Genomic DNA, 14,461 nt, shown 5'->3' with positions numbered 1-14,461 from the left:
AGCAGACTAGCCTAAGCCGTGGCACTCTGTTAGGGCAAGTACACCAGATGCATTTGCAAGTTTTTAATTTGTATGTGCTTAAGTTCGTGTGTGTGAGCACGTGTTTTTGTGAGCTGCAGGCACAGTGGAGGTCAATGCCTGATGTCGTCTTCAGTCACTCCTCCACCTTAGTTTGGAGACTGTCTCTGACTGAACCCAGAACTCACTGGTTGGCTACGCCACCTTCTTATGGCCGGGTTCTCAGGCGTGTAGGTGCTTATGACCCAAACTTGGGGCCTCATCCTTAAACAGCCAGCGCTTTACCAACCAAGCCCTTGTTTCCCTGCCCCCGCCCCCACCAATGCACTTTTGGCTGACAGGGTTTTTTGACTTAGGATGAGCTCACGGGTGCCGTACCGCTGTTGTGAGCCACCGGGCATCTGCGTCTGTTCATCTCGTCAACGTCTGCACATCTCTTTCCCGGCTCTGCCACTGGCCGAACTGTTCCTGCTTGGTCCAGATGCCAGTGCCAGGACTAAACTTTTAGCAAGTAGTTAAGTGAGGGTAAGAGGGACATGCACATTGGCCACATTTAAAATGGATGGAGTAAAGACAGGGGGGCTTGGGGGACAGTGCCAGGCCCACTGTCCCTGAGTTTGGGGAGGAAAGGACTTCTCCAAGCAGTTGGTACAGACGGTAATCTTTCCCAAATACATCTCAGCCAGCACGTTAGCTACTTGTTCTTGCATTTCCATGGCTGGTTGTGAATCTGTTTCGGGTCAGCCTCTCTAGCAGACACCTTGCAGGCATCACCCTAACCCCCCATCTCTACAGACTCCTGCAGATAATCGCCTGTTTTACGCCTACGGAAACAAGTTTCAAAGCTCTGAGTAGCTCACCCCGTGTCACAGAGTTGGTGCTTGGAGCCAAGATTAGAACATAGCTCTGTTAACCCCGTGCTCCGTCCGCGACATCGTTCTGCCTAGGAAGCATCCTCTGTCCTGGGGCAGGTGTCCTTGCTCTTTGTTCATAGAGTTGTTGATAGAGTTGCTGGCTGCACTGCTCCACGGCGCCCCCTTGGGGCAGACCTGTAGCTGGCTCTTTCTTGCATCCTTAGTATCTATCACTCAAAGAGGGCTCAGCCTATGTCGGTCTCCTAAGCCGACTCTGGTTTTGCACTTTTTTTTTTTCTATTTCCCCAAACTCTGAAAACACTCTCGTTCCTGATTATACAGCAGCAAAACTTGGGCCCACATGGTCTGCCCCCATGAGCTTAGTTCACCGCAGATCAGAAACATTTTGGGAAGAAACCAAACATAGAAAGAATTTTATCTTATCATGAGTCCCTAAACAATGCAGTATAACTCTTTTCATTCTTTGGGGGTATTTAAAAATAAATATTGAAAGTACATAGAGGATCTACGTAGGTTACATGTAAATACCCATTTTGTTTAAATAAGGCCCTTGAGCTCCCATGGCTTTGGTATCTAGGGGTCCTGGAACACATGTCTCTCTGTGCCATGGGACAGCTATATTTTTGGAAAGGCAGCAGCCTCAGAGTGGGATTTTCAAGAAGAAGCTAGAAGTAGAGAGACCGGCTATTTTGTGTCCATTGATAATGTTGGGTCTTGGCTAATCCCACGGCAGTTTAAGTAGATTGGAAATTCTTGTCTGAATTACTTTGGAAACTCCAACATAGTTTAAGACTCAGTGGCAAGCCCAGAAGAATGTCTAAGGAGCCATCACAGACAGGCTCGATAGTGTGGAGCGTAAACAAGGGTGTCTGCTACCAGCTCTTCAACCCAACAACACCCTGAACATCCCGCTGCTTGGTTAGTGCAGGAGCCAACCGGGTAGGCCAGGTATGGAACATGCCAGAGCCTGTGGGGCCAGATAGGAAAGTTTCCAGAGAAAGGAGAGAATCCAGATAAAAGAGACACAGAAGGTAACTTCACAGCAAAGCCCTTTCCAAATAGCAAATTGAATTTGCCAGACCAGACGTACACTAGTAGAAACAAAACAGATGAGCGTGGCGTGGGAAGGCTAAGGCCGTTGCTAAATGAAGTGTTAACTAGGAGTTTTGATTGTCACCCAAAAGCCTGAATGGCCGCCTTGTGGGCACTGATGGACCGGTTCTGTTAGTTTGGCAGGGGAGCCCAGTAGGACTGGAGCGCTGTCAAGGGCAGCAGCTTCCAGCTTTGTTGTAGAGCTGTGGAAGCGCCTGGGGCTGTGGTGGGAAAGGAGTGGTTGTGTGAGAAGCAGCGCCAGCCATGATCTCTGCAACAGCCTGCATGCATTTCATGAATCATGCACAGATGGGGCCGTTCCTCCAGCTCTTGGGAGCTGCGTTTCCACAGAGAAGCAGCCTCTGGGCACCCCAGTGGCCATCTATGCCTGTGTTTGCCGCCACTTGAACACGAGTCTTTCCTGGACTTTAATGCTCAGACCCCTCAATTCTGCCCAATGGCGAATAGCAGCCGGTTGGTTCCTGCATGCTGATGTGCACCACAGGAGCACATACGGTTTCTCCATCCTCCTTGAAGAAATAAGACGGGGGGGATTCACATTAATAAAGCCCACCACCGACCAGAGCAGAAGTTAGCCCAGAATTCAGCGTCCCTGAGGAGTAGCCAAGAACAGGCAAGGACTCTACCATGTATCTGCTCGTTTCTACAAAGCTGGGAATACCCCTTCTCCTTCAGGATCATCCTCCAGGCGTTGGCTCTAGATCGCACAGACTTGATATCGCAACTCCGTGGGTGATGATTTCCCAGAGAAGCGTGCAGAGCTAAGCCATGTAAAATGAGGAGGGCTTGGGAGATCGTTCCATAGGCAAAGCGCTTGCAGCACATGCATGAGGACCTGAGTTTGATGCCCAGCACAATGATGCACATGGGTAACCCCAGGGCTGAGAAGGTAGAGTCAAGTAGATTCCTGGAACTCAACTAGATGGAGCTCCAGGACCCGTAAGAGAGTAGGTCTCACAATCTAAGGCAGAGGGACCGCGTATAAGACACCATATGTTGACCTCTGGCCTTCACATTACCTATGTGCACTCACATACGTTGCATATGTACATACGCTCACCCCCCAACACACATGCCAGTGTGTCTGTCTGCACATAGCCAAACATGCTCATATGAGTTTTGTTTCCATTTTTTTTTTTTAGAAGGGCTGGAGAAATAACACAAATAAATGCCTGAAGAGAAAGTTGTATACGCAAGCAGTAGCGTACACTGCTCTTGCCTAAGCACGATAGAGCATTATGTTCTGCAGAGGAGAGTAATCGAGAAGCAATTATTTTTATGTTTGTGTTCTAATTCTGGTCTCTGTTATTCATGCCGCTGTGCGTAGGTGGCCTGAAAACTTTGGTCTAGCGTTGCAACGATGTACTTAATGTAATTAATAGCTAAGCGTTTTATTATTCAGATAGGCAATGCTTGAAGTGGCAAATAATAATGGTCATTATTAAGACGTTTTGCATATAGACAAACTGTAGTGGCTTGAACTGCTAAAACTGTATTTACTTAAAAGAGATTATAAGTCGAAAAGGTGAATGCAAGGCACTCGTAGGGGACAAAGCACAGATTACCTGTTATTGCTGTTGACTCTCCTGGGCTAAGTGGTTTTGTGTCTTTGCATCTTGGTTTGCATATATGACCTTGTACATGCCAAGCAACTGAGCTTCATCTTCAGCCTCATCTTGGCTTCCCTTAAGAGCATTTCCATGTTCAGTGAGAAAGAACACCTATCTTTCTAAACATGATAAATACGCACAAGAAGAGCCCCCCATAAACCACGGAGGGATGATTTCCGAAGCCTGGGAGACCCCCCCCCCGCATGGTCCCTGTCAAGTCTGACCTGCACTGGGCTCTAACAGCCCCGCGCTTTCCCCTCCATCCTTACTGTGGAGTAGCGTACAGCCATGCTCTTCCTTCTTCCCAGAATGCTCTCCTTTCCCCTCCTCCCACCCGCCTGCGTCACTCCTCCTCCACCTCTGAGAGCTTCTGCCACGTCAGATGCCACAGCACGTGTGTGTGTGTGTATATATATATATATATACACAATGATGTATGTGCTACATGTAAGTCCGGTCTCTCTCTCTCTGTGGCCGTTTGATTGTTGTCTGCATCCCTGTGGCCTTTAGGTGTCAGGAAGTTTGGTGTCGCCTCAGGCAATAAGTCATTGGTTCTCAGTTCTCCTAACCCTACCATCCTTTGATACAGTGCCTCGTGGTGTGGTGACCCCAACCATAAAATTATTTGTTTGTTTCTTCATAACTGTGATTTCACTATTGTTATGAATCATAATGTAAATATCTGATATACAGGATATTCTGATACGCAGCCCCCCCAAAGGGCCATGACCCACAGGTTTGGAACTGCTACAATAAGTATTTTAAAAAGAATATTCAGAGCCGGGCAGTGGTGGCGCACGCCTTTAATCCCAGCACTTGGGAGGCAGAGGCAGGTGGATCTCTGTGAGTTCGAGGCCAGCCTGGTCTACAAGAGCTAGTTCCAGGACAGGAACCAAAAGTTACGGAGAAACCCTGTCTTGAAAATCCAAAAAAAAACAAAAAAAAACAAAAAAAAAACCAGAAAAAGAAAAAGAATATTCATTCTGTCAGCTTGGTGACTCATCTGCCAGTGGGAAGGCCAAGACAGAAGACATTGAGGCCATATGATGAGGCCCTACCTAAAATAAATAAATAGTATTTACCGAACTGTTTTTTTTTTTAAGACGGGGTAGCAGAACAGTGAGGAACTTGGAATTTTAAAGAGTTGGTTTTTCTAATGAAGTCTAGAGAAACTAAGAGCCATACAATGTGAGAATAATAAAAACCTGACGGGGTACAGATTGACATATACAAGCACATGTTTTATTAGAAACTCAGCAAAGCCCAAATAGTTAGTACTTTTAAATGTCAGGATTTGAAAGCAATCGTCGGATCAATAATAACGTCAACACTTCTACAAGTCCTGTGCCCATAGCCTAGGTATTTTCCCATTATAACCTAAACACTATTACACACAGATCTGTGTGGCACGGGCTGTCTGTTTTCTCACATAATCAAGAAATGGTCTGCGCGGCTCAGTGAAATGTCTGGTCAATAGTGTCATATCGCCCGTCCCACGCTTCTATAATCCATATACCCCACGAATCCAATTATAACCAAATCCATTTAACTCTAAAACTCGCTGGCCGTGATCTAACTCCGCGTGGATCGTGTCAGGGTTGTTCGGTTCTTTAATGAGCACCTCCCGCTGCCCTGCGCACGACTCTAGCATTTGTTAGCACGGAAATGCTCCTCATGAAAGAAAGAGGGGAGAAGGGTTCTGCTACAAGACACAGAGCAGTCCGCAATAACCACAGAATCTTCGAGATAAAGGTCAATTGATTCTAGCGCGCAACCAAAAAGAGACCATGCTAACTCTGATGGAGGGAGGCGTAGGCGTCATGGAGGACTGAACGCCCGCCCCAGAGCATCGGAGTCCTTGGTGCATAACATGCTTGTTTTTACTCTGTTCAATGTTGTTTTTTTTCCCCCTTCAGAAGGGTGTTTAGGAGCATTTTCTGTAAGATAGCTAGAATTACCATTTCCCTAGCGCAGAGCTCCGTGTTTGCCTATCTTTATAAACACCGATGGAGTTTCACAGCACACTTCTGTGACCCTCCGATGACTACCTCCACTGTGCCCAGCGAGAAGCTGGAGAGGGAAGCTATTTCTGTATATTTTCTAAAGATACCCCCCCCCTCCGAGCCAGTGGAAAGGAAGCTGGAGACAGAAACAGATTTCTGTGTCCTCGGTGAGAAATACATCTTGTATGCGTTCCAGTCTCCGAGAGGGTTGGCTGCCAAACCAGGGTTGGCGCCACACACTTGTTCCTACGGGTTCACAAGGAGATCTCTGTAGAGGTGTGCGCACAAATAAAGTAGCCATCAAGGTGATCACCCCCGGATGAATGCTCACTTCTCTGCAAGGCCTGGAGTACGCTTGCTGGCAAGAAGACCGATAGTTGGCTTTCCAGGGCCTTTCTGAGTTATACTTCTGCTCCGTCTAGCGGGAGATCTGAAGAGGAAGAAAACTCGGGTGTTTACCGTTCTGCTTTCCTTTCCCTTTTCCTCTAGATCTATGCAGTTCGGTCGGTCGTTCCGAACAAAAGCAATAATGAGATCGTCCTGGTGCTACAACAGTTCGATTTTAACGTGGACAAAGCCGTGCAAGCCTTCGTCGATGGTACGTATGCATGCCCTCCTGAAACCGAACACGTTGGGGCTCGTTAGTCCAGATACCCTGTATTTTTTTTCCCTTAAATGAACTGATCACGAACATTACTTAGTTTCTAATACTTCTCATAAAAAATAAAAATAGAAACATGATACACCTTTAATTCCCACCCTCTGGAGACAGAGGCAGACAGATCTCCGTGAGTTCAAGGACAGCCTGGTGGTCAATGTGGTGAGTTTCAGACCAGGTAGGGATCCATAATGAGACCCTAGGCTCTAGGCCAGTTAGGGCTTCATAGCAAAACCTTGTCTCAGAATAAAACAAAGAAACTAAAAATCACACTAGGCATCAAACGAACACAGATGTTGTAAGAGCAGAATACAGAAAGGTCTTTTCTTATCATTTAAAAGAAGACTGTAAAGACCTGGAGGACACTAATTATAAAGCTACTGGTTTCTTTGTCAGTTATTTCAGTTTGCTCAGAATGTCCTTTATTTGGTGATGTCCTTGTGAGTAAATGACCTTGCTGACCTGGAAGGCATTGCCTCTTCAACTAGCCGAAGCCTCCTGAGAGTCGTGGCTGGGATTCCGAAGTCCCAAGTGTCGTGGGGCCAGTCTCAGTGGACTGAATTCCCCACTGCAATGTTTTCTGTTCGTGACCGTCATATCCATCAGTTCATCTACCTCTTCATTGATTGTGGTTTCCTAGGAGAAAGTCCTTCTATAATTTTTTAGCAAGTACCTTGCCAATGGTACTGGTGAACCTCAGATCTGGAGAAATGTTTCTCCTACACATTTGCAAGGTTGGGTTTCTTTTCTGTAATCTGTAGAGAGGTTTTTTTTCTTATGTTTTGTTGTGAGTAAAGATCTCTTTCTCGTCGCGGTTCTTATATGCCTTGTTTCCTGGAATCGTTCTCTGCCCTGTAAGTAATGGACTAACTAAACGCGACCTGACAGACAAGGCCGGGAAGACCGGGCAGCACTTCTCAGCCATACCTTTTTCTCGCGGTATCAAGGACAACATGATTCCCTTAATTTGCTAGGCGTGGAATAAATGTCTTGAGTTTTCTGCAAGGGGAATAGCATTTCAGGGCCAGAGCCAAGCACTGTGCCCACGTTCTGTCCTAAGGGCATGGGGCAGATGATGATCGTTCTTACAAACCCATGAGCAAAGCCGCCGTGTGCAACTTTTGCAACGTTTGCCCTGCTTCGGTGACTATGCACACTGTGAAGATATCAATGTACAATCTTTTATCATTAGGACCAAATGGTAGCTGTGATTTGCCCCCCACTACACACACACACACACACACACACACACACACACACACGCATATATGCATGCATGCACACATGCGTGCACATGCGCGTGTACACACACACCTACATGCATGAACACGTGCATACACGCTTGTGCCTACGCACATGCACACACACATACCTGCACGCAGGCATGCACACATATGCACCTACATGCATGTACACATGCGCACACGCACACACATGCCTGCACGCACACACATGCACCTTATTTAGGTTTTGTAAACAGGCATGTCCTAATAGAGAAATTCAAAATTCTCCTGTCAGATTTTCCTTGCTGCATCACGCGCATAGGAAAAGGTGGAGGGAAAACAACTTTCCAGGCTACTTGCAGCCTCCATTTCCACCCCTACCTCCCTGAAATCCTGAGGGGTTCCTGTTGCAGGGTGACCCTAATCAGATGCACAGAGGCCAGCAGCTGCGGGAATTTGAGCGCAAGGCCTTGCTGCCGCTGCGGCTCTCAGTTTCTCCACGGCAAGACCTCCTTAAAGCTCTCCGAGTGCTGAGGCTCCTCGTCTGTTCAGTTGTGAACCAATGGGAAAAGATGCTTAAAACCCAGTCAGCGTCGAAAAATACTTGTGGAGTGTCCTTGGTGGGGCCACACTGAAATCAGGAACCCAAAGGCCTGACAGGACACGCCTCCAGCCATCTTTGACACAGTCGATTGAATCACGCTGCCTTCAGAATCCTTTGTAAATAAAAGGACTTCTTGACAATTACTGTGTAAGCTCATTGTCCAAATTGCAAATGAGACCAGCATCAAAATGCGAAAACGAACCAGATGAGCGTGGAACCGAAAACACAGCAGCCCCACCTCCCGACAAGAACGGCTTTGACTGCTTTCTCAAGTTTAACTTTGCTTAGAAGATAGAAGCTTAGCTGTAAGAGCGACTCTGACGTGTAACCAACCAGTAACGCTCCAAACCAGGACACTGTCCACTAATATTAACTCCTCGGGCGAATTAGAGAAATGCTGACCCAGTTAATAAAAGGTATAAGTTCATGGCAGGGCGGTGGTCGCCCGTGCTTTTAATCCCAGCACTCGGGAGGCAGAGGCAGGTGGATCTCTGTGAGTTTGAGGCCAGCCTGGTCTACAAGAGCTAGTTCCAGGACAATCAGAGCTACACAGAGAAACCCTGTCTCGAAACACCCCCAACAAAAAGAAAAAAGAAAAAGGAAAAAGGGACGGAGGGAGGGAGGGAGGGAGAGAGGGAGGGAGGGAAGGTAAATTCTAGTTTCCTTTTGTGTGCAGCCTTTTATTTCAAGGGCCTGGCAAACTCAAACATGACAAGGAGGGCCCTGAATTGGAAACTCTGGGTAGATAGGAGTGACCAGTCTGTCTAAACACCATAGCCTTTGACTGTCAGTGTCGTCCATCACAGGGGCCTGCTAGTTGGAAATTCACCATTAATACCCATTCTACATTAATCTCTGGTTAGCCAGCACCTTGTAGGTAGCTGTCAGTGTCATGGGATCGGAGTATGCTTGACGTTGTTGGTCTACTTGGGACCCTTGAAGAAGTACCTGCTGATATGGGCTCCCCTGACTCTTCCTTGTGGGGAACTTGTCAAAATTGCTCCCAGAAGGTTGGAATGATTTGGTTCAAGTGCATGGAAACTGACTGTAGTTGGCAGGGGTGGCATGTGTCCTCATCAGGACATGGATGTGACCGGACCAGGCAGAACTTGGGGACCCTTCAGTCATTTAATCAACGTGGTTGCTTGTGAAATAGAAGCCTTGAAGAGAACACATTCTCCCCTTTCATGGTGGACAGAGAGAAGCCAGAACGGGTTCTGTCTTCCTCAGCCCCTGCGAGTCTCGAGCACAGTGAGCAAGAGTGAAGACAGAGAAAGGATGGCCGCACAGAAAGGCCCAACTGCCGCGACTTATAACACAGAAAATCCCACGTTTGGCTCAGAGTATAGTTGCTTTATTCGCACATCAAAAAGAACAATTTTAATTCCACCTATGGCCATGAAGCGACCAGAAAATTCTCAAGATATATTTCATATTCCCTAAGACAATATCACGATTTAAAAAAAAAAAAAAGTAAGCCTCGAGAAGTAGGGCTTAATATTTTTATAAAACCAAGATTGTGCAGCAAATTAAATGAAAATCTTGGAAATGAGAAGCGAAACTGGCACTTTTATTAAGGCCGGCTGTATCAAAATAAACGAAGGAGTCCGCCCCGCCCCTCCCCCCATTGCTACCACGGGCTCAGATGAATTCTCTGCCGCCTGGATTGCGTGGATATTTGTTGACCGCTCTTTCTCTTTATCTAGGCAGTGCAATTCAAGTTCTCAAAGAATGGAACATGACGGGAAAGAAGAAGGTAAGTCAGATCAAGGTTGATGGCGAATTAGTAACATCTTCCATCAAACCCTCTGAGCTGTTACCCTCTCAACAAAATGTTCATTAATATGCACACCCAGAAAGCTCCCGATTCCGGGCCTCTCTTCCCTTACCAGCCACTCCTGATGGCCTTGTTTTCTGTGCAGTGTCTTTACCCACCAGGGGTGCTTCAGGAGGACCAGAGTTGTGCTTCTTCATGAGTAAGTATTGAGGGAAAGCCAGCAACAGAATTCAAAGCGGTGAGGATGCTAACTTGCCCGAACATATCCCATAGCACAAAGGAAAAATTTAAAGAATGCTTCAAGATACTTAAAAAAGCTCTAACTTTTGTATTCCAACTGAAAAAAAAAAATCTATCCAAGGCTGCTGTAAGGTACCTTTTGCCCTGAAGTCAGTCTTTAGTGAAAAGAGTAGATGCCTTAAAGCCATAGAGTGCATGGTCCTTCTGGAACACTCCTGAACCACTCCTAGACAGCAATGGCCAGGGGGTTTTCCTCTGTCCCATCCACATGATAAGGCTATACTGTCTGGTCACAGGTTTTTGTGGTTCCTGGGCACAGTACGGTGTTTTTGCATGTGTGTGCATGTGTGCACGCGCGCACACAAACACACAAGTCTGCTGCTCTTCACGGCCACCCAGCACTGTGTTTCCACGCTGGCACCACGCAGCCCTGGGTTTTGCTACTCATAGACATAAGATACCAACCCACCCTGCCCCGAAAGGGAAAATCCCAGGCCTGTGCAACAGGCTTTGAACAGATGAAAAAGTAAGGCTGCTTTCGTGGAGCCGCGAGATCACAGGAAGTGCTGGACTAGGCCTGTCCTGGCGGTTTCACGTAGCAGAGGAGGAGTCAGGAGAGGCTCCCCGGCTTGCTGGCCACCCCTTTGTGACACTGTCTGCTTGTCTTTAATCATAGCTTCCCAGGCTTCCCCGGGAGACAGACAGAGGACTTGCAACTGACTGAAAGGCAGCTTTTCGTGGGAAAGTTTCAGATGTGTGGTTTGGGTTTTGAATTTCTCTGATTTGGGGATGGCAGGCAGGCACAATCGGCAGCTGCAGACAGAGGTCCTTACTGAGTTCTGTCCTAAGGGTTCGGTAGGGATTTGGTCTCCAGACCCAACCCAGTGGACACTGGACAAAAACTCCAGAAGTCAGCGGTGTGTGTGAGGGTGTGGGGGTGTTAGTCTCCTCCATAGCTTTTTACCTGTGCTCAACTATACAGATGTCTCACTCAGAAGAGCCGGGACTGATTACGACTTTAGAGGAAGAGTCAGGAAGTAGGGAGGCTAAAGAGGGAAAAACAATTTCCTCAGGTCTCTGAGTGCTTGGAGGATAAAGCCAGGCTGGTGCCCTGCGGGCATGCGCAGACTGGGGGGGGGGAGGGACATACTTTCTAATTTGGGTCAGGCATCTGCAACACTGATTGCTAAGTACACGGAATACCACGTAAAGAAAATACCAACGGCAAGGGCTCCTGGGCGGCTCTGCAGGTAAAGGCGCTTGCTGCCCAGCCTGACTTCCTGAGTTTGCGGTGGGAGAAGAGAACCTGTTCCCGCAAGTTGTCCTCAGACATCCACACACGCTTTGCAGCACGACAGAAACAGAGAGAGCATGAGCAAATTTAAGAAAACTAGATGTGTAAATTAGGAACACGGTCTTCATTTTCCCGGATGCTGTTACACACTCGTTGACCAAGCAAGCGTCTGAGGAAAACTACAGCAAAGTTCTGTGAAAGTCTAAAACGCTTTGAATAAAAATGTAACACGGAGGTATTTCAAAGCGTACGTAGTGAACCTTGCTCTGTTCCGCTAGCCACTGAGAGGTCCTGGGTCCAGGTGGAGTGGACAAACCTGGTATTACCCTGTAGTAGCGCTTGCCCTGACTTAAATAATCACCATAGGATGATTCCGGAGCCTCTGGCCGCCTTGGTTTTGCTGGACGCTGGCAGCAACTCCTGTACTTTCCTGATTGGTCAGTGACTTTGCAGAGATCAAGCCTTGTTTTGTGCTGCTTTGGTTGTGTGACGGACTTCCCCTAGGAACACACGTCTGTTCCCCCCAGACAGGATCTCAGAACAGACCAAAGTCTAATTTGGTGAAACCGATAAGTGTTATTGAGGCTCATTACAGGAATATGGGTGAGGGGGTACTTAGAGGAGCAGAAATGACTCAGAAAGACAAAACCCACTCCAGCGTGGGTTACAATTCACCAAACTGAACCTGGAGCACTTGGTGCAGCCTGCAGGCAGCTCAGCAGGTTGGACGCTGCCTTTTCCAGGTGCCTCAGTTGGTCTAAACGGCTTCCTGACTGCTCAGCTGGTTTCTTCTTTTCCCAGCCAGCTTGGTTTGTTCCGAAGTCTTCTTTGGGTTAGTCCGGTTGGGGAGGGACTCCCAACAGTATTGTTTACTCTTAGGAGCTTAGGAGGGAGGGACCTAGTGAATTTGGTCAGTTTCAGGGACTTCCTGAGCTACTTTTAGCTGCTTACCTTCCTTCTTAAGGAGCTTCCAAAAGGGTACAATGTTTCAGGAAACTGCTACACAAGGCTGATTTTGCACTGGCAGGTTATTCCTGTCACTCAGGCTCCCTCCAGATCATGGTACCCAAGTGTTCAGCTGCCCTCCCGATCCTGAACTGCTTCAGAAGCAGAAGCTATTATTTCCTTATCTCACCAATTCTCCCAGAGCTGTTAAAGTTTTCTGTATTGCCAGCTGTGCTCTAAGAGAATTTTTTAAGTTGCCTAAATTACCTCCCTGCTATTTAATTATTATTCCTGTTTTTTTCCCCCTTTAAAATTAAGGGAACTTTTCTCTTACTACAATCGCAACATAAAAAAAATTAAATAACTGACTTTAGAAGCACAATATTTACATTAACTTGGGTGTTTAATAAAAATGTGTTTTCTCCCATTCTGTTAAACACCGGGTGTCAGAAAGATTGTCTCCTTTTACTTCATGCTCAGGAGCCTTTGCTGAACACAGCTCTGTTTTCTCATCTGTTCCCCCGATGCAGAATAACAAAAGGAAAAGAAGCAAATCCAAGCAGCATCCAAGCAACAAAGATGCCAAGGACAAGGCAGAAAGGGTGGAGATGGGGCCCCTGCAGCCACAGGTACCGCTGATGCAAAATGGCCACATGAATGGCTGTGACAAGGACAGCTCATCCCCTGACTCTGCCCAAGAAAAACCGGCCCTCCCGCCACGTGAGAGAAAGATCTCGATACTGGAGGAACCCCCGAGGGCTCTGCGTGGGACCACAGGTCAGTTGTTCCTAAATGTGTTTGCTGAGGGTGATGGGCAGAGAGCGCAACGCGCGCGTGCACGCAGAGGTTAATGCCTTGCAGCTCTGGCTGCTGCTGCTGCTGCTGCTGCTGCTGCTGCTGCTGCTGCTGCTGCTGCTGCTGCTGCTGCTGCTGCTGCTGCTCACGAGATGAGAAACTCTGAACTGCTGGTGTGTAGATGCCAATGAGTCCTGAAGCCACATAGTACGTGGCCTCCAAGAGATGCTCCATCTGTCCCTGCACGGACTCAGAGGATCCCCGCCTCCACCCCACCACACTGAAAAGCCCCATAGTTCTGTTCCCATCTAGGCTCCTTGTTCTGTTCGGTTGTTTTCTATGCCCGTTAAAGAATTAAAAGGCAGGAAATATCTTGAGCGTTAATGTGGAACAGCTGGGGAATCTTCCAAGGCCGCAGAGAGGATCAGCCAGAATCCGCCAATAAAGAAAGGTTTTTATTAGGGGGTGAAGAAACACACACACACACAGCAAGCACATGGAGTGAGACCTTCCCCAAAGCAGAGGGGGATTTGGGAGCCTGAGGCCCAGCTTCTCTTAAGGGCTAGGGGTTTTGTTTTTATTTTTGTGTTTTGTTTGTTTTTAAGTCTTCGAAGGGTCTTCCTCCCCTAAATTAGGGTTGTTCAGCTTGAGGAAGGCAGAATGACTGACTGGCTCACAGTGGTTGTGAAACACGACCTCATTAAGCCTTAAACTTGTGGAGCAGGGACCCCCATGGGCAGGAGGAAAAAATCCTCAAGGCTGTTGTTTTAGCTGCCAGACTTTGGTCTCAGGACTGGAGGGTGAGGAAGAAGCCCCTTACCATCTTGCTTACATAGCTGTGCCCCCTCTCCCTATCCTGCCTGTCAGGGTCTGCCTGAGTCCCAGTCCCTTAGATTAGTTCATAGTAGGATCTTGGGGGGACTAGGTATTGCTATCTTAAAGAGTTGCTTCTTCTGGGATAAGGAAAAGACTATAATATGACAAGAAAAATGTTATTAAATTCTTTCTTTAGACCAGATAACTTTATCTCCTTTTGTACGGTGGACTGGAAGAAAATTGAGGGAATCAGAGTGTGGATTCATTATATACGCTGCAGCTCTCAAGTAACTTCAGAAGTCTAACGTGTGTGTGTACGTGTACGCGTGTGTGTGTTCTATGTACACGTGTGTGCAGGCGTGTGTGCCAGTATGAAGGCCAGAGGAGTTTGTAAGGGATCTCTTGCTCTGCGACCCTCCACCCATTCCTTTGAGATAGAGCCTCTTGCTGTACCACAAGGCAAGCTGACAGCCAGCAAGCCCCAGAGACC

The 14,461-nt window shown here is 47.5% G+C and overlaps 1 protein-coding gene across 7 annotated transcripts in view; it reads left to right on the top strand.

The window, feature by feature from the left end:
- Spats2l (spermatogenesis associated serine rich 2 like) overlaps positions 1-14,461 on the top strand; it is a 156,178-nt gene that overhangs the window by 92,678 nt on the left and 49,039 nt on the right. For all 7 annotated transcript variants that reach the window (XM_026788887.1, XM_026788886.1, XM_013353449.2 and 4 more), the window contains 3 exons: positions 6,109-6,217; positions 9,811-9,860; positions 12,891-13,137. In XM_026788887.1, coding sequence (XP_026644688.1) covers positions 6,109-6,217; positions 9,811-9,860; positions 12,891-13,137 — 406 coding nt within the window. The remainder of the gene's footprint in view (positions 1-6,108; positions 6,218-9,810; positions 9,861-12,890; positions 13,138-14,461) is intronic.

This window comes from Microtus ochrogaster, unplaced genomic scaffold (genome assembly GCF_000317375.1).
Source record: "Microtus ochrogaster isolate Prairie Vole_2 unplaced genomic scaffold, MicOch1.0 UNK8, whole genome shotgun sequence".
NCBI lineage: Eukaryota > Metazoa > Chordata > Mammalia > Rodentia > Cricetidae > Microtus > Microtus ochrogaster.
This window is presented reverse-complemented; position numbering and strand designations above follow the sequence as displayed.